General features: G+C 47.6%; 2 protein-coding genes and 1 pseudogene across 2 annotated transcripts; 2 read left to right on the top strand and 1 right to left on the bottom strand.

The window, feature by feature from the left end:
• Window positions 1-1,812: 1,812 nt before the first annotated feature.
• On the top strand, window positions 1,813-3,714 carry LOC118696495 (cathepsin G-like). Its single transcript, XM_054517437.1, has 4 exons — window positions 1,813-1,874; window positions 2,327-2,621; window positions 2,737-2,994; window positions 3,535-3,714. Exons 1-4 carry the CDS (start codon window positions 1,813-1,815, stop codon window positions 3,712-3,714), a joined length of 795 nt encoding a protein of 264 aa, XP_054373412.1.
• Window positions 3,715-6,040: 2,326 nt separating this feature from the next.
• LOC118696493 (cathepsin G-like) lies at window positions 6,041-9,004 on the top strand (annotated as a pseudogene).
• Window positions 9,005-15,679: 6,675 nt separating this feature from the next.
• LOC118696492 (olfactory receptor 49-like) lies at window positions 15,680-16,618 on the bottom strand. Its single transcript, XM_036398648.1, has one exon. The coding sequence runs from the start codon at window positions 16,616-16,618 to the stop codon at window positions 15,680-15,682; it is 939 nt and encodes a 312-aa protein (XP_036254541.1).
• Between the last annotated feature and the right edge of the window lie 3,584 nt (window positions 16,619-20,202).

Below are 20,202 nucleotides of genomic sequence, written 5' to 3'. Positions count from 1 at the left end.
CTTCCTTCCTTCCTTCCTTCCTTCCTTCCTTCCTTCCTTCCTTCCTTCCTTCCTTCCTTCCTTCCTTCCTTCCTTCCTTCCTTCCTTCCTTCCTTCCTTCCTTCCTTCCTTCCTTCCTTCCTTCCTTCCTTCCTTCCTTCCTTCCTTCCTTCCTTCCTTCCTTCCTTCCTTCCTTCCGCTGTGAGCAGCATGGCCCTCTGATGTGGTCAGAGACAACTGGTCTGGGAAAAGACTGATATGAGAACCAAGTTTACATCAAAGGAAAAAGGATCAATAACAAAAAGGAGATTGAAGTGAGAGGGGGAAATGAAGCTTCTTCATTCGGTATCAGTGACTGAATCTTTAATTCCACAGAATTTGCTTCTTACCCATACAAGAGAGGGTAGCAAACAGAGGTTTCTTTTCTGTAGCCATCTGATGGCAGGCAAATGCTGGTGATCTCCTGAGCCAATCACCCTGTGTGGTCAGCAGAGAGGAAAAAATCACTCTGAAGATGGACTTCATGTGAATTTTCCAGATCTTCCATTCCTTCTGAAATTGTACCTTCCCCCAAACAGCTTCCAGGAGGATCCCCAGGACAGGCACTACTGCCCATGGTCTTTTTAGAACAGAGGGTAAGGGGCAATGCCAGTGTGCTCTGGAGGATTTATTTGTGGGCTTTCTCTAGATCAAAGCCATGTAAAATTGGGAACATCCTGGAGGTTTCATTGGAGGCTCATGGAAACAGGGGCTGAGCCCCTTCCAGGCTGTAACACCGAACCAGAGCTGCCAGGGAGGACTCCGAGAGGGCCCAGGCAGGGCTGCTCCCTTCTCATGGGGACACCCTGAGCCTGGTCCTCACCTGAGCTCCAGCTGTGTCTCAGCCAGCCCTGCACCTGTCACCATCACATTTTCAGGAAAAATCCCTTTGCCAGGATTTCTTCTCCTGGGAAGCTGAGAAGCCTCAGAGAAAAAGGAAAACAATAACATCTCATTTGCTTCTCCTGTGTTTTGCTGCTTTGGAATGTGGTTGGAGATTGTTTATCCAACAGGTGGTTGTTTGGTGAGTTTCATGTGAATTGTTTTGACTTGATGACCAATCACAGTCATGCTGTGTCAGACTCTGAAAAGCGAGTCATGAGTTTTTAAATATTATCTTGTTAGCCTTCTGCAAGTAACCTTTCTCTATTCTTTAGTATAGTTTAAGTATAGCATTCTTTACTATAATATAGTAACATAAAATAATAAATTAGCCTTCTGAGAACATGGAGTCAGATTCATCATTTCCTCCCCACGATGGGGGACTATGAAAATAACACATTACACCTGGCCAGGGTTTCTCAAGGACATCTCTGATGGTAATCAGCCCCTCTGATAAAAACCAGGAACTATACCTGACCCTGGCCAGCTCTCCCCATTGCTATCAGGGGATGGGGAAACAAAAAACCCCAACAACAACAACAAAAAAATCCAGTTGGAAGCAGCCCACATGCAGGGTCCCAGAGGCTCTCTCCAAAGGTCTCTGATGGGATTTGCACTCAACAAACACCTCTTTCCTCTCCCTGTGCACTGTGGGTGCTCTGAACCAGCCCAGATCTCTCCAGCTTTTTGAGAAGATCGTGACAAAAGCGCAGAGAACGTGACATGAACCCCTCACCAAGCCACAGTTTGGGGTTGTGAGAACAAAAGCAGTAAATGACACAGCTAGAGGCAGGCTGAGGTTTCCTGTGTCAGCTCCACATGACATATATACAGGTTCTGGACCTGCCATTCTGTACCTGTCTCCTGCCTGGCCACAGCTACTGCTTTGTCTCATCAGGACAGTGGTGGGAGATGCTGCTGCTCCTTCTGCTCACAAATGCTTTTGTCCTTCTGCCCTGGGCTGGGGCTGGTGAGTACACAGAGATGGGCCTTGGGCAGGAAGATGCAAGGGCACAGATGGACTCTGAGCAGTCAGTCTCAGGCAAGGCTCCTGCCTCACCTTCTCTCCTGTCTCTGCTCTCCCACTTTCCTCTCTCCTCTCATCTCCCAGCTCAGCCTGTGCCTGAAGCCAATGAGGCATTAGAAGCACTAGAGCTGTGCCCTTGATGGCATTTGAGTCATCCAGAGCCAGGGCTGGTCAGACCCCAGTCAGTGCTGCTTGTCTTTCTCTCCTTTGGGCAGCCCCATTGCCTTGGACAGTCCCAGGAAGGAGAATTTTGGGATCACTGGCACCTGGATTTGGAGGATGAGCCTTTCCTTTCATGCAGCCCCAAACTTGACAGGAAACAGCAGCATTAATTAAATAAATAAATTAACATTTATATTTAACATTCATATTAACATTTCCCATCTCTCTTCCAGAAAGGATCATTGGTGGAAAGGAAGCTGATGCCCACTCCAGACCCTACATGGCTTATTTAAAAATTCAAAGTGGCTCAGCACCCAGTTACTGTGGCGGGTTCCTGATTCGCCCAGACGCAGTGCTCTCAGCAGCTCACTGTGTGCATAAAAAAGGGAGGACAGTGAGGGTCACTGTGATTCTGGGGGCCCACAATATAAACAAACGAGAACGAAGCCAGCAAAAGATCCGTGTGGGACAATGGGTAATCCATCCTGAATATTCCCCTGATGACTTCAAAAATGACATTGTGCTGCTGAAGGTATGGCCCAACAGATCCTTCCTGCCTGAGGGATCTCCCCCTGCTCACCTCCCCAAACTCTGACTTGCTCCTAATCCTTTGCTGGTTCTAACCCCGTGTTCTCTCTGCCTGACAGCTGAAGCCAAGGGCCAGGATCAATAAGAATGTGCAGTTTATCTCCATCCCCAGGAGAAATGAACGTTTGAGAGAAGGAGCTTTATGCACGGTGTCTGGTTGGGGCTGGACATCTGTGACAGGAAACAAGACTAACGTGATGAGAGAAGTGAAACTGGAGGTGCAAGAGAAGAAAATCTGTCAGCAGCTTTTCCCTAACTACCAGCGTCAGTCTATGATCTGTGTTGGTGATGAAAACCATAAAAAATCAACTTACAAGGTAAGTGTTGTTTTGGGCTGCAAGCTTGGGAGAGGTTGGCAATGGAAATTCAGCTGAGTTCCCGGTGAAAGCAAAAGGACACCCCAATGAACCAGGACCTTCAGAATGATGAGCTGAGGGTCCTCACAGAAGCTCTGAAGCTGATGTGCTCCCCGAATTGGGGTGCATTTTCCAACTATCAGCAACAGTTGCTTTTTTACTTACCTGGGGATGTTCTACCCAGCCTGACCAGTGCTTTGGGGTGTCAATTCCTTGTAATATTCTTGCTCAGATGGCTTAGCTATTTCCCCATGTCTGAAGTCAATGTTCTTTTAGAGTTTTTGAAACTCCGAGAGCCTCCAGGCCTGAATTGCTTCATGGGTGGCTTAGAGGAGTAGTGAGGCAGCTACAAACGCTGGGAGCTGGGTCTGGAGGGAGGGAGGGAGGTGCTTGGAAGAGGAGGTTCATCCCCTGGAGGGAGGGAAGAGGAAACTTGCTGCTTAAGGCAGGGAGAGCTGAGCTGTGGCATGTCTGACCCCTCTCACTCCTTTCATGGCACAGGGTGATTCTGGTGGCCCATTAGTCTGCAATAAGAAGGCTCATGGCATTGTTTCTCATGCACGTGACCAAAACCTCTTCCCTGAGGTATTCACCAGGATCGCGTATTTTGAGCCCTGGATCCGTAAGGAGCTGCAGAAATTTTCACTCCAAGATATTCCTGGCTCTCCATCCTCTGACTAAAATGCTCATTGCCCCTTCTCCACAATGCATCCAACACCTGCTGGTGCTCAGAAGCTCCCAGGGGCAGCTGAAGTGGAGTCAGAGAAGCCCCTGTGGTGCAGGCACAGCTTTGGCACTGAGTCTCCGTGGCAAGCTACAAATGCAGCTCCCAAGTACACCCAGCTTCCCATTGCTCCCTTCCTCCCACTGCTGCTCCAGCTCTGCTTCTGGCCATCAATAAAAGCATGTTCAAACTCACTTGTGTCTGCAGCCTTCTTGGGAGCTGGATTCAAACCCTGAGTGTGAGAATGAGGAGGTGACTGACACTGTGTCCTGGTCGTGGGGGCTGATTGGCACACGTGCCAGGAGTGGCCGTGCCCTGCCTCTGCTGCTGGCAGCCAGGATCGCGGTTCAGCCACTGGCTGGGGTCCTAAACCACCAGAGGCATCCGATAAATGTGGATCCAAGCCCGAAGCATCAGTGCAAAGGAAAAAAGGAAGGACTCTTTCTCGCTTCTTCGAGCTGCTTCAGTTCTTTCCCAAGCAGGAGCGGTGCCCGGGGTGGCGCCGCGTGGCATCGGCAGCGCGGCACAGGAGCTGCTCCTTCCCGCGGCAGGAGCAGCGCCGAAGCGGGGCAGGGACACAACAGCCGTGGGCAGCGGCAGCGATCTCTCCCAGGGCAGGAGCGGGGCAGCGGATGCCACACTGTGGCACACGCCATGGAGCTTAGGAGAGCTCCATGGAGGATTGAGACTTAACAGCAGCAACTGCTGAGTCATGATGAGACAGCAAAATAAGCTCCTGTCTTCTACCCCTCGCCCCAATGCTTATCTCTGTAACCTCATAGGTCGCTTTTCCCTAACCCTTACCATTGGACAGGTTTGGGTCCCCCTATACCCTATAAAAAGGGGCTGGTTTAGCCCATTCGGCAGAAGAAGAGCTGTCGCTGGAACCCTTCGCAGACTCCCCAATAAAGCATCGCTGTGGAACCACCAGGACCTCTCCTTCTCCTCTCTCGCCTCTGCTTCTGCCTCAGCCAAAGGCGCCCTAGCAAGGCAGCAAAGAGCTGAAATCCTGAGAGAGCTGAGAATCACTAAAGAGCTGCAATCACTGAGCTTGCTCAGGGCAGCCTGCGGCGGCTGCGAGCTGAGTGGGTATCCGGGCACTCTGTCTCCCACAGGGACTGAGCTATCCGGACTGTCCTGCATCGCTCGGTGATAAGGCCAAGATCGGGGACTTATCACCCCGTGGGTGTTCTTCTTTCTCGCGGCAGAGAGCGGTGCTGGCTGCAAAGAGCTGCCCCATGCAGGTGCCGGCAGAACACAGGCGAAGCCACGCGGCTCAAAGAGGGGGCAGTGGCAGAGAGTGCGCAAAAGAGAAAAACAGTGGCGTTAACGCAAGAGGGGATGGAATCCAGGGAGGGACTGTCGGGCCAGCTAGGAGGGCTCTGGGGGACACATGTAAACATAGCCTAGAGCGGGAAAGCCGCAGATCCTGGAGGTTTCATTGGCTCATGGCCAAAGGAGGCCTCATGGAAACAGGGGCTGAGTCCCTTCCAGGCTGTAACACTGAACCAGAGATGCCAGGGAGGACTGAGAGAGGGCCCAGGCAGGGCTGCTCCCTTCTCATGGGGACACCATGAGCCTGGTCCTCACCTGAGCTCCAGCTGTGTCTCAGCCAGCCCTGCACCTGCCCAGAGCACCTGCTGGACTGGACTGGGCTCACAGAATGACTCCCCAGCTGCACCTCAGACTTGCTCATCACCATGGACTTGTCAGATCCCCATGAACACCAGGGCTGAGGTGATGGGGCTCCACTGGCCTTGTCCTTAGTGACCATGACTGGTGGTTTCTGATTTCCCAAGGACATCTCTGATGGCAGTCAGCCCCTCTGATAAAAAACAGGAACTTTGCCTGACCCTGGCCAGCTCTCCCTATTGCTATCAGAGGTCAAGGGGAAACAAAAAACAAAAGGAAAAAAAAATCCAGGTGGAAGCACCCTTCATGCAGGGTCCCAGAGGCTCTCTCCAAAGGTCTCTGATGGGATATACACGTACCAGACACCTCTTTCCTCTCCCTGTGCACTGTGGGTGCTCTGAACCAGCCCAGATCTCTCCAGCTTTTTGAGAAGATCGTGACAAAAGCGCAGAGAACGTGACATGAGCCCCTCACCAAGCCACAGTTTGGGGGTTGTGAGACCAAAAGCAGTAAATGACACAGCTAGAGGCAGGCTGAGGTTTCCTGTGTCAGCTCCACATGACATATATAGAGGTTCTGGACCTGCCATTCTGTACCTGTCTCCTGCCTGGCCACAGCTACTGCTTTGTCTCTTCAGGACAGTGGTGGGAGATGCTGCTGCTCCTTCTGCTCACAAATACTTTTGTCCTTCTGCCCTGGGCTGGGGCTGGTGAGTACACAGAGATGGGCCTTGGGCAGGAAGATGCAAGGGCACAGATGGACTCTGAGCAGTCAGTCTCAGGCAAGGCTCCTGCCTCACCTTCTCTCCTGTCTCTGCTCTCCCACTTTCCTCTCTCCTCTCATCTCCCAGCTCAGCCTGTGCCTGAAGCCAATGAGGCATTAGAGGCACTAGAGCTGTGCCCTTGATGGCATTTGAGTCATCCAGAGCCAGGGCTGGTCAGACCCCAGTCAGTGCTGCTTGTCTTTCTCTCCTTTGGGCAGCCCCATTGCCTTGGACAGTCCCAGGAAGGAGAGATGTTGGGATCATTGGCACCTGGCATTAGAGGATGAGCCTTTCCTTTCATGCAGCCCCAAACTTGACAGGAAACAGCAGCATTAATTAAATAAATAAATTAACATTTGTATTTGACATTCATATTAACATTTCCCATCTCTGTTGCAGGAAGGATCATTGGTGGAACGGAAGCTGATGCCCACTCCAGACCCTACATGGCTTTTTTAGAAATTGAAAGTGGCTCAGAAACTACTAAGTGTGGAGGGTTCCTGATTCGCCCAGACGCAGTGCTCTCAGCAGCTCACTGTTTGCATAAAAAAGGGTAAGACTCCATTGTTCTTGCACAGGTGATTTTTTCCAGTCTCACATTGTCCCAGAGGTCACAGCCCTGCTCTGGGCTGAAACAGTACCCCGTGTCTCTTGAGGCAGAGCAGGGATCTCTGGAGCTGAGCTCTCCTCTGTGAGTGCAGGAATTGTCTGCCTGACTGGGGCTGAGTGTCCTTGGGGACAGGAATGCTCACAGGGGTCTCCAGGGTCATGGTTCCTCCCATGGCTTAGAGCTGCTGCTGCTGCTGGAGAAGGGCTCCAGTGTCTCCCCTGCCCTGCTTCCCTTTGTGCTCAGCACGGGGCAGCTGCCACCTGTGTCAGTGTGGGGTGAGGGATCCTCAGCTGGGCTCTGGAAGGAGCCCAGGTGAGAGAGGAGAACTTGCTGAGAGCTGCTCTGGGGGGGTTTCTCAAACACCACCTCCCTCAGCCACCTGCCCTGGGGCTGTTCCTGTCAATGCAGCTGGGATGTGTTGGTGTTTCCTGGCAGGCAGAGTGACGGTCACTGTGATTCTGGGAGCCCACAACATAAGGAGGAAGAAGAGAGCCTGGCAGAAGATCCGTGCTGCAAAATGGGTCATCCATCCTAAATATTCCCTGAATGTCGGAAAAATGACATTGTGCTACTGAAGGTATGGCCCAACAGATCTTCCTGCCTGAGGGATCTCCCCCTGCTCACCTCCCAAACTCTGACTTGCTCCTAATCCTTTGCTGCTCTAACCCCGTGTTCTCTCTGCCTGACAGCTGGAGGAAAATGCTGAGATCAATGAGAATGTGCGATGTATCTCCATTGCCAAGAAAAATGAACGTGTGAGAGTAGGAGATTTATGCACGGTGTCTGGCTGGGGATGGACATCTAAGAAGAGGGTGATGAGTGATGTCTTGAGGGAGGTGAACTGAGGTGCAAAATGAGGAAGTCTGTGAGCAGCTTTCCAGGAGACTACCAGCGTCAGTCTATGATCTGTGTTGGTGATGAAAACAGTGAAAATGTAACTTCCAAGGTAAGTGTTGTTTTGGGCTGCAAGCTTGGGAGGAGGCTGGCAATGGAAATTCAGCTTAGTTCCCGGGTGAAAGCAAAAGGACACCCAGAATGAACCAGGACCTTCAGAATGATGAGCTGAGGGTCCTCACAGAAGCTCTGAAGCTGCTGTGCTCCCTGAATTGGGGTGCATTTTCCAACTATCAGCAACAGTTGCTTTTTTACTTACCTGGGGATGTTCTACCCAGCCTGACCAGTGCTTTGGGGTGTAAATTCCTTGTGATATCCTTGCTCAGATGGCTTAGCTATTTCCCCATGTCTGAAGTCAATGTTCTTTTAGAGTTTTTGAATCTCTGAGAGCCTCCAGGCCCGAATTCTTTCATGGGTGGCTTAGAGGAGTAGTGAGGCAGCTACAAACGCTGGGAGCTGGGTCTGGAGGGAGGGAGGTGCTTGCAAGAGGAGGTTCATCCCCTGGAGGGAGGGAAGAGGAAACTTGCTGCTTACGGCAGGGAGAGCTGAGCTGTGGCATGTCTGACCCCTCTCACTCCTTTCATGGCACAGGGTGATTCTGGTGGCCCATTAGTCTGCAATGAGAAGGCTCATGGCATTGTTTCTCATGGATGTGGTGGCCGTCTCTCCCCTGAGGTATTCACCAGGATCTCATACTTTGAGCCCTGGATCCGTAAGCAGCTAAAGAAGTTTTCACGCAAGGCAATTCTTGCTTTCCATTCTCTGACTAAAATGCTCATTGCCCCTTCTCCACAATGCATCCAACACCTGCTGGTGCTCAGAAGCTCCCAGGGGCAGCTCGAGTGGAGTCAGAGAAGCCCCTGTGGTGCAGGCACAGCTGTGGCACTAAGGAGTCTCCGTGGCAAGCTACAAATGCAGCTCCCAAGTACACCCAGCTTCCCCTTGCAGTCCCTTCCTCCCATTGCTGCTCCAGCTCTGCTTCTGGCCATCAATAAAAGCATGTTCAAACTCACTTGTGTCTGCAGCCTTCTTGGGAGCTGGATTCAAACCCTGAGTGTGAGAATGAGGAGGTGACATTCTGGGGGAACCTGGGCATAGGTGGGACATGCAGACAGGTCTCAGTCCCCAAATGCTCCCCTTGTCTCCATCAGCCCCTTGCAGTCCAGCCAGCAGGTACAGCCTGTACAGAACATTTATCCTTTCAGAAACAGGCATCTCCACATGCAAGGGGAGATCAGGTGGGTTTCTAGTACCAACCTGAATCCCTCTCAGGATGCTTAGACAGAATGAAGACCAGCCAGCCTGTTTACACCCTGTTTCCCTTTCAATTTCCTTGAACCCCAGGTGAAGCATTTTCTTTACACCTCTAAAATGCCTGTGGGTAGAACTGGAAACTGTCTCCCACTGGATCAGCTGATCAGACCTGACTGGGCCAGGAGGTGCCCTTGTGGTGTGGTGATGGGATAGAAAATGTCAAATATGGGTGAGGTCAAAGCAGTATTGCAGAAACAAGCCTGGTCACTTGTGTGAGGAAGAGTTGCATTTCTTTAGGGTTTTTTTTTTCGTGATCATTTATCTAAGAAGGCACAGAATGTACCCCCAGCATGTTTGATGATGATGCAGAACTGGAGGCTGTTCTGTCTTTCAGTGGGACTTTGACAGGCTGGAGAGTTGGGCAGAGAGAAACCTAAAGAAATTCAACAAGGACAAGTGTAGGGTCCTGCACTGGGGGAGGAATAACCCCAAGTACCAGGCTGGGGGCTGACCTACTAGAGAGCAGCTCTGCAGAGAAGGACCTGGGGCTTTTGGTGGGTGACAAGGTGACCATGAGCTGGCAGTGTGCCCTTGGGGCCAGGAGGGCCAAAAGGATCCTGAGGTGCATCAGGAAGAGTGTGCTCACAGGAGGGGACCGTGCCCCTCTGCTCAGCCCTGTGAGGCACACTTGGGGTGCTGTGTCCAGCACCACCAGCTTCATTGAGTGGCTTAACCCTGGCCCAAGGTGGGTCACACCTCTGGAACTGTGTCTGGTGTCAGAGCAGTGTGAAGGCAGCCTTGGTCTGTTCTCATGGTGGTCACTGTGCTGAACACCACATCCCTGCTCACCACCACATCCCTGCTCACCACCAGCTCCCTTTCCTGCTCTGATGGTATCACCCCAGAGCTGCCCCCACTGTAGCCTTTCTGGTGCAACCACTGTAGCATTCCTCACCCTGAAGACACTGTCTGCAAACAACTGGTCATGCACAGGAAACCTTGCATGCAGATGGTCACCAGAGCATCAATGGGAGCTGTTTTCTACTCTGCTGCACACTGACACTGCCCTAGAGTCACACCAAAGGATCGAGATGGGAAGGGACCTTCAGCTGTTGTCTGGTCCAATGCCCCTGCTCAAGCATGGCCACCTAAAGCACCAATTGCTCAGGACCAGTTCCAGCTGGTTTTGGAACATCTCTAAGCATGGAGACATCACAACCTCCCTGGCCAAGCTGTACCAGTGCTTGGTCACCCTCACAGATAAAAGTGTTTGCTGATGCTCAGACAGAGCCTCTCATGTGTCAGTTTGTGCCCATTGCCTCTTGTCCTGTCACTGCACACCACTCTGAAATTAACCTGTATTTCTCCTACTTATATCCTACCTTCAGAGATTTACATCCATGGGTAATGTCCCACCACAACCTGCTCTTTCCAGGGTAGAAACTCAGCTGTACCAGGCATTCCCTGTAGGAGAGATGTCCAGTCCCTCCATCATCTCCAGGCCCCTTTGCTGAACTCTCCCCAGCACATCTGAGTCTCTTTTACTGGGAGCTCAGGACCCACAGTACTCCAGGTGCCATCTCATTAGTACTGAGTAGAAGGGAAGCATCACCTCCCTCAAGCTGTTGGAAGCAGCATCCTAGAATAATTTCAGTAGTAAGGGATCATCTAATTCAACCCCTAAGCAATGAGCAGGGACACCTTCTGCTAGACCAAGTTACTCAGAGCACCGCCCAGCCTTGAATGTCTCCAGGGATGGGGCATCTAAAGCTCTCTGGGCAGCCCATTTAATTGTTTTGACACCCTCATCATCAAACATTTCTTTCTTATATCTAATCTAATAATTAAGATGCTAATCATCTTCTTTATATACATTCTAATAACTAAGTGGTTTATCTACTGTCTTTTAATTTAAAAGAATAATTTTATTTTATTAGCCTTGCAGTATTGCAACAGGCCCCAGTACAGACATTTGAGTCACACAACTCATCTTGATCACCAGGTAGATATTCGGCTTTTCTTCATTTATTGTTTAATATTTCTTATTCTTAATTGTGCCTGAAAATTTCTATGAGCTGTCCATCTCCCCACTGAGCCAGTTCTTTTCAGGGTTCATGTCCTGGGAAAACTGGAGTGCAGGGGAATCAAAGTAAAATATATGACATTATTTGTTAATTAGGATTTTTTTTTCTTTCACTCATTGCAAAAGGCCTTGAAAGCCTTTTGCAATGGCGATGAATATTGCTTCTGTCTCTGTGTATAATTAGTACAGCAAGTAAAGGTAGTGCTAATTAGAGCAGAGAAAGGCTTTACAAACAAAGCCTTTGGCACTTCTGTGGGTTGCAGTAAACAGGAGAAGAGGCTGGAATAAGAATTGTCTTATTGCCAGCACATGAATCAAACTTTGACTCAGGTCTCTCCCTGCTTGGTCCCAAAGATATTTTCCTCTCTCTGCCTGATTCCCACCAGGGTATAAACAGGACTAATTCCCTATTAAAATGTTTCCATTTCCATTCTCCCTGTCACAGGTAATTAGAACAAAAGACAAACAGAAATTAAGCTGTAGGTATTCACTGAAACACCGCTGGGAGCTCCCTAATTAACCACACAATGCTTCCAGCACAGGAACAACCACAGAGCTCATTATGGCTGTCAGCTTTTTAATGAGCCCCTGCAGGACCGTGGTGCCACATCCCAGTTCCTCGTGGCTGTGGCACAAGCTGGCAAAGTGCCTTGAGGAAATGACAAGGCAGGAGCAGGAACAAACTTACTGTGAGCTTTAATAGAGCCCAGTGCGAGGTGAGAGAGTTGGACAAAGTGTTCCCAGCAGGGCTCATTAGAGCACAGACTCACAGACTTTGATTACAGACAGCTCAGCAAGCCTCAAACGTCTCCTGCTCCAGCGTTCCCTCTCAGAAGTCAAAGAGCAGGGCCCAGGCAGTGCCAAGGTGGTGCTTTCTGTCAGCATCACCCCAGGCAGGGCAAAGGAAATGGCACGGACACAAACCTGCTCTGCCAAGCCATGGGCAGAGGCAGAGCCTGCTCTGCAGGTGTCAGCTGCAGGGCTCAGCCCAGAGCTGTCACTGCAACAGTGTGACTGCAACACTGTGACTGCAACACTGTGACTGCAAGTGTGGCTGCAAGAGAGTGACTGCAACACTGTGACTGCAACACTGTGACTGCAAGTGTGGCTGCAAGAGAGTGACTGCAACAGTGTGACTGCAACACTGTGACTGCAACACTGTGACTGCAAGTGTGGCTGCAAGAGAGTGACTGCAACACTGTCACTGCAACACTGTCACTGCAACAGTGTGGCTGCAAGAGAGTGACTGCAACATTGTGACTGCAACACTGTGACTGCAACACAGTCACTGCAACACTGTCACCACAACACTGTCACTGCAACAGTGTGCAACACTGTGACTGCAACAGAGTGACTGCAAGAGTGACTGCAACATTGTGGCTGCAACAGTGTGGCCACAACACTGTGACTGCAACAGAGTGACTGCAACACTGTCACTGCAATGCACAGTGACTGCATCACTGTCACTGCAACAGAGTGACTGCAACAGTGTGACCGCAACATGGTCACTGCAACTCTGTCACTGCAACACAGTCACTGCAACAGTGTGACTGCAACACTGTCACTGCAACACACACAGTCACTGCAACACTGTCACTGCAACACAAGTGACTGCAACAGTGTGACTGCATCCCTGTCACTGCATCACTCACTGCAACACTGTGACTGCATCACACACCTGCCGACCCCTTTGGACCCAGCAGCCACCCCAGCTCCCAGCTCCCTCCCTGCACCCTGCTCTGGGTGAGCCCTGCATTCAAACATGCAGGTTTAAATGCAGCACCCCAGGCCCTGTCCTCTGTCCCATCAGAGCTTCAGCACATCCCTCTCTGCTCTGTGAGATAAACCTTAAAGAGGATGCTGGTAAATTCTGCATGTCTGTAGAACTTGTGTTAACTTCTGCCATCAGTGTTTGGCCTAGAAAAGAAAAGCTTTGAAGTTCACATAAATGGCTGAAAACAGCTGGGATGTCAATTACAAACTAATATGAATATGAAGTGTATAAAAGTGTGGAACCAGTTAAGACTTACCACATGTAATTTAATTTTTGAAAAAATATGCCCACTTGCAGCTGTGTAGCATTCACATCCACTGAGACAATTCTAGTCATGTTGGTATAGTTACTTTAGACAAGAGATTGGATTGTTCCCTCTGAATTTGATTTCATTCATCTTTAGATCTATCTTTAGGTGTCTAAAAAAAATATTCCTTAAATCTGAAGATCCAGCTGTCCTGAATCACAGAGTGAAATGGGACACTGTGCAGAGGAGTGGGATTGCAATCGGCTGATTTGGGGAATCACTGCTGAGATGAAATCTGAACTGGACACCCAGGCAACTGGTGCAATTCATAAAGAGACAACCCTTTTCCACAGAAAAGTGCCTCATCCTCACTCTGGGCAGTTAAAGTCACTCAGATTAGCCAATTTGATAGTAAAGAGTCAAGGGTAAGTATTATTAGTCACAGGCTCTGAGGGCTAAAAATGTAATGAGAAGTTTTCCTCAAGAACGTTATTTTCTTTCATTGTCTTTTAGGGAAAAAATGCTTACAGTTCCCTAAGCTTTAGGAATTATTCACATTTCTTGATCACTTTGCTCAGAGTATCCTTCACTTCTCTATTTGTCAGACTGTAGATGAGCAGTGGAGGAGCAACAGTGTAAAAACGTGAGAAGATTATTCAGTGCTTTGAGAGCCCTAGTTGTTGGCACATGTCAGGCTGGAATTATACCCAGGGGAAAACATACAGTAAGGAATCACAATTTGAGGGGGTTTGGGAAACTTTGGGAAAGAACACTCTCATCCTTGCATAGGTTTATTGTTTTGGCATCATCAGTGACCTTGGATGTTCAACCACACTTGCACTGTCCAGGAGACTGGGGATATGTCCAGACTTGGAGTGAAGAATCACTCAAGGAAAGGTGGAAAGGACCATTCCAAGTTCCCCTGACTATCCACACATCTGTCAAAATTACTGGTGGAGATTCCTGGATTCACTATACACAGCCAAAGCCAGCCCCAAACCTGGAAATGCCTTTACAGCTAAGACTGAAACAAAATGTTCCATGAATTGTGCTTGGCATCAAGGATTATTGTACTTGGCATCAAGGATTATCTCTACTGAATTAGAGGGAGGACAAGGAATTCTGTTGAAGGGTTCAGGTGTGTATGGTAGTGATTGTAAACACAACTTTGTGGAAGCTGAAGTTCTAAAAACAAACATATTAATAAGAATGGTGTTTCTGTACTTGCTTTGTGGCTTGGTAGCTCAATGTGATCTCTGTAGTGTGTGGAGGACCCACATGCACTGACCATAACCCTCCCCACCCACCCTGTGTGCTGGGCACAGTGCTGGAGTACTCTGGAACGAATGAACAAACTTGTTTATTCAGGTGTTCAGTATTTCATTTTGTTTCTCACAATCTACACTATCTTAGTTGGCAATAAATTACATTGGTCATCCCCAAAACCAGTGTGTTTCACTCCTGGTAGAAATTAGCAAACCATCTCTCTGTATTTATCTCACTCTATGAGAGTTTTTGTTTCTGTTTTTCCTCTTTTCCCACTGTGGGTGGAAGGTGTGAGTGGGAATCTGGTTACTCACTCAGGCTAACCCATCCCAGCACGGGGGGAAACGCTGAGGCAAAGCTGACACCAGGGAACAGAAGATTAGAAAATCCTTTCTGTGCTGGCATATTTTCATTGCCAACAGGAGGAATTACATAACATCTACAAAGCACAAACCATTTGAAATCAGCATCTTTAATTCACAATACAGATGTTGCACCTGGGAAACATTCAGATACTTGGATGGGCTACTGCACTGTCACCATCATATTTTCTGGAAAAATCCCTTCACCAGGATTTCTCTCCTGGGAAGCTGGGAAGCCTCAGAGAATAAAGGAGAACAATATTATCTCATTTGCTTCTCCTGTGTTTTGCTGCTTTGGAATGTGGTAGGTGATGGTTTCATTGGTTTCATGTGAATTGTTTTTACTTAATGACCAACCACTGTCAAACTGTGTCAGGGCTCTGGAGACAGTCATGAGTTTTTCATTAGTATCATTCAGCCTTCTGTCTGTATCCTTTCTGTATTCTTTAGAATAGCTTTAGTATAGCATAATACAATATAATATAATATAATATAATATAATATAATATAATATAATATAATATAATATAATATAATATAATAATTAGCCTTCTAAGAACATGGAGTCAGATTCCTTAATTTCCTTCCAACTGACTTGTTCTTAATTTCTCTAACAATCCTCTCAAACTTTTCAATAGATGATCCCAGCTCTCTTGCCATTTACAATGTCTATGAGGATCTTGTACACCACACTTACTACTGCTGCTCTCTGCAGCTTTATTGCTTCTCAGCTTCTCCCTTGAATATCTTTCCTGCAAACATACTGGAGGACAGCCAGACTGCTGGTTGGGAAGATCTGTGTTATAGGAACAGATTTTGGCAGTCAAAACCTGGATATATCACAGTGAAATTTGTATTAGAGCACATCTAGTATAAAAGAAAAGCACCCACTCTGGACAAAGGTGGGATCATATGAAGCAACCATTAGTAAGAGAGGGATAAGCAAATCTTGGCTTATATTTATTATTTTATGATGAGAAATTATTATTATCAGAATAATTATTATTTTATTATCAGAAAACACAAGACTCCACCATTCACATCTGCCTCAGAGAGCCAGAAAACTTCAGAATTTTCTCCTTTAAAGCTTGCTTGACTTGCCTGTTCCTGAGTGAGTAGATGTAAGGGTTGACTGTCTGAGTCAGCACGGAGAAGAACAAAGACAGAACTTTGTCAGAGTCCTGCCCACCTCGCTGGGCAGGGCGGATGTACCTGTAAATACAGGTGCTGTAAAACACCATCACCACCAGGAGGTGAGCTGAGCACGTGGAAAATGCCTTCCTCCTGCCCGCTGATGATGGAATAAGCAAGATGGTGACAATAATGCAGCCGTAAGAAACAGCAGTTACTATCAGGGTACCGGGGAGGATGATGATGAGTATGATGAACATCAGCTCTTCGATGAAGCCTGTGTCTGTGCAGGACAGCTGCAACAACAGGGAAGCGTCACAGTAAAAGTGATTCATGACATTGGGACCACAGAATGGCAACTGCACTGTCATGATGGTGGGGGGAAGCATCAGGAGAAAAGTCAGTGCCCAGCAGCCCAGGATCAGCTGCAGGCAGAATCTGCTGTTCATGATGGCTGGGTAGTGCAAGGGGTGGCAGATGGCAACATAGCGGTCCAGGGACATCACTGCCATGTAGAAAAGGGTGCAGGTACCCAGGCAGTAGAAAAGCAGCATCTGGAGGAAGCAGCCAGGCAGGGAAATTGTCTTCCTCTCTGTCAGGAGGCTGTACAGGGTGCTGGGAAGGAAGGTGGAGGTGAACGTGATTTCCAAAAGGGCAAAATTCCTGAGGAAGTAGTACATGGGGGTCTGGAGGAAGTTATTGGTAAGAGTGATGCTGATGACAGAAATGTTTCCAAGCAGGATCAAGAGGTAGGCAATGCCAAGGAACACAAAGAGGGTGATCTCCCACTGGCGGCTGTTAGCTAGTCCCAGGAGGACAAACTCCACTACAGCTGTGTGGTTCATTGAGACACCATTGAAAAAGCTGGCAAGAAAAAGAAGAAAACCTGTTTTGGGAACTGTTGGAAAACAGCTGAACATGTGTCAGTTTGGCTTTGCTAACATTACAGGGCAATACCAGCAACAAACCTCTTGTAAAAGACTGCAGCAGCCACAGTAACCATGTATTAAAAATCCTGGTCATGTAAAAGGAGTCCCAAGCTCCATTTGTAAGACTGAGTCCTCACTCCAGTTAAAACAATTCCTGAGAGGTGCAGAAGCTGTTATTGGGTCTCTCTGAATGATCTGACAACATCCACCCTCCAACAAACCAAAAATAAAAAGAGCCAAATGCCCAGAATGGGAACTTTGCTGTGTCCAGAGACTTACCACAGAGGAATGCAATCATTCACAGACTGACTCTGAAGCAGGTTAGATTGGTGCAAGGAAACATTAATATTGTAAAAAGAGCAAGTTACTGCAGTTAAAAGGAGGCAGGGAAAGAGAGAGAGAGGTAGAAGAAGAGAAGAGAGAGAGGTAGAGACTCTTCAGAGAAGAGGCAGACAGACAGCAATGCTGTAAAGTTGAGGCTGCTGGTTACCACTGAGAGAAGGCAGAATGCACAGAGCAGTGCTGGATGTTACAGCAGGCACCAGTGGGACTGAGGGAATGGCAACAACTGTGAGGGCATTGCCTGTTTGCTTACCCTCAGCTCCACAGCTGCAGTGGATCAGCTCTGATGCTGATCCTTCTTCTTCAGAGCCCCCGTGTCCAAGCACCCCACCCAAGCTCAGTGTTCTCTGCCCAGTGACCCTGTCCGTGGCTCTGCTGCCAAACTCCACCATGGCATCACCTCCTGAAGTGAAACCTGGAACCTCTGTCTGATCCCCTTCAAGCACAGTCTGTTCTTGCAGGTTGCCAGATCCCATCTGTGGTTTTTCAACTCTTCCTCCCAGACACCAGCCCTCCTTGCCCTGTCTTGTTTTGCACTCATATAATCTATTATGTTATCTGGATAGTTTAATCTGGGTTTAGATTAATTTCAGACTCATTGCAGATATTTCTGAATGACTGAAGTAAACAACAACACAATGAATTTCCAGGAAAAGCAAGCCCATCTTATTTAGCTGATAAGCCATATCAAACAAAACACTCACATTTTCCTCCTGAAATGTTAAACAAAAGGATAGCTAGAAACTGGGATGGTACAACCCTTCTTAATGCACTATTCCCACCAAATCTTTCCCCTTAGAGCCCTTTTCAAGCAAAACACAGGAGTTTATTGGCATCATCTTATGGTTGTTTCTCAAAAAACACCAATACAAAACTTCCCTCTAACAAACTATATTAAATATAGGACATATTTTCAATGCCACAGATGGACTGATATTATCTTGAAGTTGAGAGAGGTCCCCTAAGCCAAAAAACTCCCTCAGTAACAGCTAAAGGCTTTTACTTTAGTTTGAAGATTAAAAGTTCAGTTTTCCAAGTCAATGCTCCTTTAAACTTTCCCTATTCTTCAGAAAACTACACCCAAACTCTAAGAAATGCTCCAGGTAGTTACCAGTATATCCACAACAATCCAGGATGCTACAAAGAGAATTCTGAGTCTGATTCTGTTCCTCCTTAACTTGGTTTGACAATTGATTTCTGGCAAAAAAAAAATTTCCTCTCTCTTCAGCTCCTTTATATAATAGTGGCAGGGTATTACAGTCCTGTGTTTCCTCACTGTGTCAAACCTCAGGGACCAATTAGGTATCAAAATCTGAAAAAACACCTTGTGGGAAAACACTCGTGAAAGAATAGCAAGAGTATAATCAAACCACAGAGAAAATGAGATTGGGAAGGACCTCTGGAGGTCCAGTCCTTGCTGAAATCAAAACAGGACAGGGTTGCTCATGCCCTTCTCTCAGTAAGTGTGGATATCTCCAAACAGGGCATGTATAAACTTCCCTGCAGTGCCACAACTCCCCTTGTGATTTTTGTGCAGAAAAGATTTGCTTGAAGCCCTTTGTGAGAGGTCTGGCTCTAACTTGTCTCTGAGTCCCCTTCAGCGGACTCCTCTTGACTTTGTCTTCTCTCTGCTTCTCCTCAGGTGTGACGTGCCCCAGTTCTCTGATAAACTTGCTTGTCCTCCACTGGACTCACACCATCCTAATAACACCTTTGGGGTTTTTTTGTACTGTGCACAGCTGTCCCAGTACACTCTCACAAGTGCCAAGCAGCAAGAATTTAGTGCCAGATCAGCCCATGGGTGCAGCCTGGCAGAAGGCTCACCCAGTGTGCATCTGTGTGCAGACCTGGAGATGAGAAATGCTGACTTGGAAATGCCATGGAACAGGACAGACACTGCTGAGAGAGAAATGGAAATAGGAAAAAGTTTCAAAGGATGGCCTTGACAATACCACTGGATAATTTGGAGAGATAGAACTGTGAAAGATGCATTGTAGTAAGAGCCATGAGGAGTAATTTTAGATGATTGGATTTAAGGCATTTACAGCATGGTGTGGCAAAAGCTGATAGGCCAAGGAACTGCTTATAGTGTATTGTAATTAAGAAATAATTGGGTTCTGATTGTGATTGCGTGAATTATAACATCTGTATTGTCTCACCCTTCTCATGAGACTGAAATGGAATAAAAGTTTTTAAAACACCTCTGAGTTACCCCATCTCTGGGTCAGAAAATGGATTGATCCAACATAAACTCAGCAGGGAGTGGTGGCTGACAGAGGATTGCCTGGGGTGATGTTCACAGGGGTCCCAGGACGAGGGAAGAGATGAGAATCTTGACTCTGTGTTTCAGAAGGCTGATTTATTATTTTACTATATATATTATATTAAAAGAAAATAATATATTAAAACTATACTAAAAGAATAGAAGAAAGGATTTCATCAGAAGGCTTGAAAGGAATAGAATGGAATGATAATAAAATCTTGAGACTGACCAGAGAGTCTGAGACAGCTGACTGTGATTGGCCCTTAATTAAAAACAACCACATGAGACCAATCCCAGATGCACCTGTTGAATTCCACAGCAGCAGATAATTATTGTTTACATTTCGTTTCTGAGGCCTCTCAGCTTCTCAGAAGAAAAAAATCCTAGCAAAGGATTTTTCATAAAATAATTCTGTGATAATTGCCAATGCCTCAGAGCTGACCCTGGCCTGGAACAGCTGCTGTACCTCACACAGCCAAAGTGATTCCCACAACCCAGCCTCAGGCCCATCAGATCTGTGTGACTGTTGGGATCAAAGACTTTTTTTTTATGGTTTCCTTGCAGTGTCACTGAAACTGCGAGAAAAGCCCTCCAACAACACATTTAGTGTTAGAGAATGAAGGCATTACTTTAATCTGGCCAGGATGTGCAACAGAAAGAATTTCATCCACACATTGTTGGTGATGAAGAGGGACGGAAAATACCGATTTGGTGATCAGAATCCAAATTTATTGTGGACTACCAATGCTTATATACTTTTTAAGGAAGACTAGCAATGTTTCCTACAATGATTAGGTTAAAATCACATACACAAGCATATTACAACTTTTCTTGCTTGCAGAGTTTAATGAAATTTTCTTTTCTGGTAAACCTCTCTGATTGAATCTTCATTTAA

Source organism: Molothrus ater, chromosome 27 (genome assembly GCF_012460135.2).
Source record: "Molothrus ater isolate BHLD 08-10-18 breed brown headed cowbird chromosome 27, BPBGC_Mater_1.1, whole genome shotgun sequence".
Lineage (NCBI taxonomy): Eukaryota > Metazoa > Chordata > Aves > Passeriformes > Icteridae > Molothrus > Molothrus ater.
This window is presented reverse-complemented; position numbering and strand designations above follow the sequence as displayed.

Excerpts from the sequence above, each read along its gene's own strand:
- LOC118696495 (XM_054517437.1), top strand. The coding sequence starts at position 1,813 with ATGCTGCTGCTCCTTCTGCTCACAAATGCTTTTGTCCTTCTGCCCTGG. Across the intron at positions 2,622-2,736 it reads ATGACATTGTGCTGCTGAAG|CTGAAGCCAAGGGCCAGGAT; the intron begins GTATGGCCCAAC and ends TCTGCCTGACAG. Across the intron at positions 2,995-3,534 it reads ATAAAAAATCAACTTACAAG|GGTGATTCTGGTGGCCCATT; the intron begins GTAAGTGTTGTT and ends TTCATGGCACAG.
- LOC118696492 (XM_036398648.1), bottom strand. The coding sequence starts at position 16,618 with ATGAACCACACAGCTGTAGTGGAGTTTGTCCTCCTGGGACTAGCTAAC.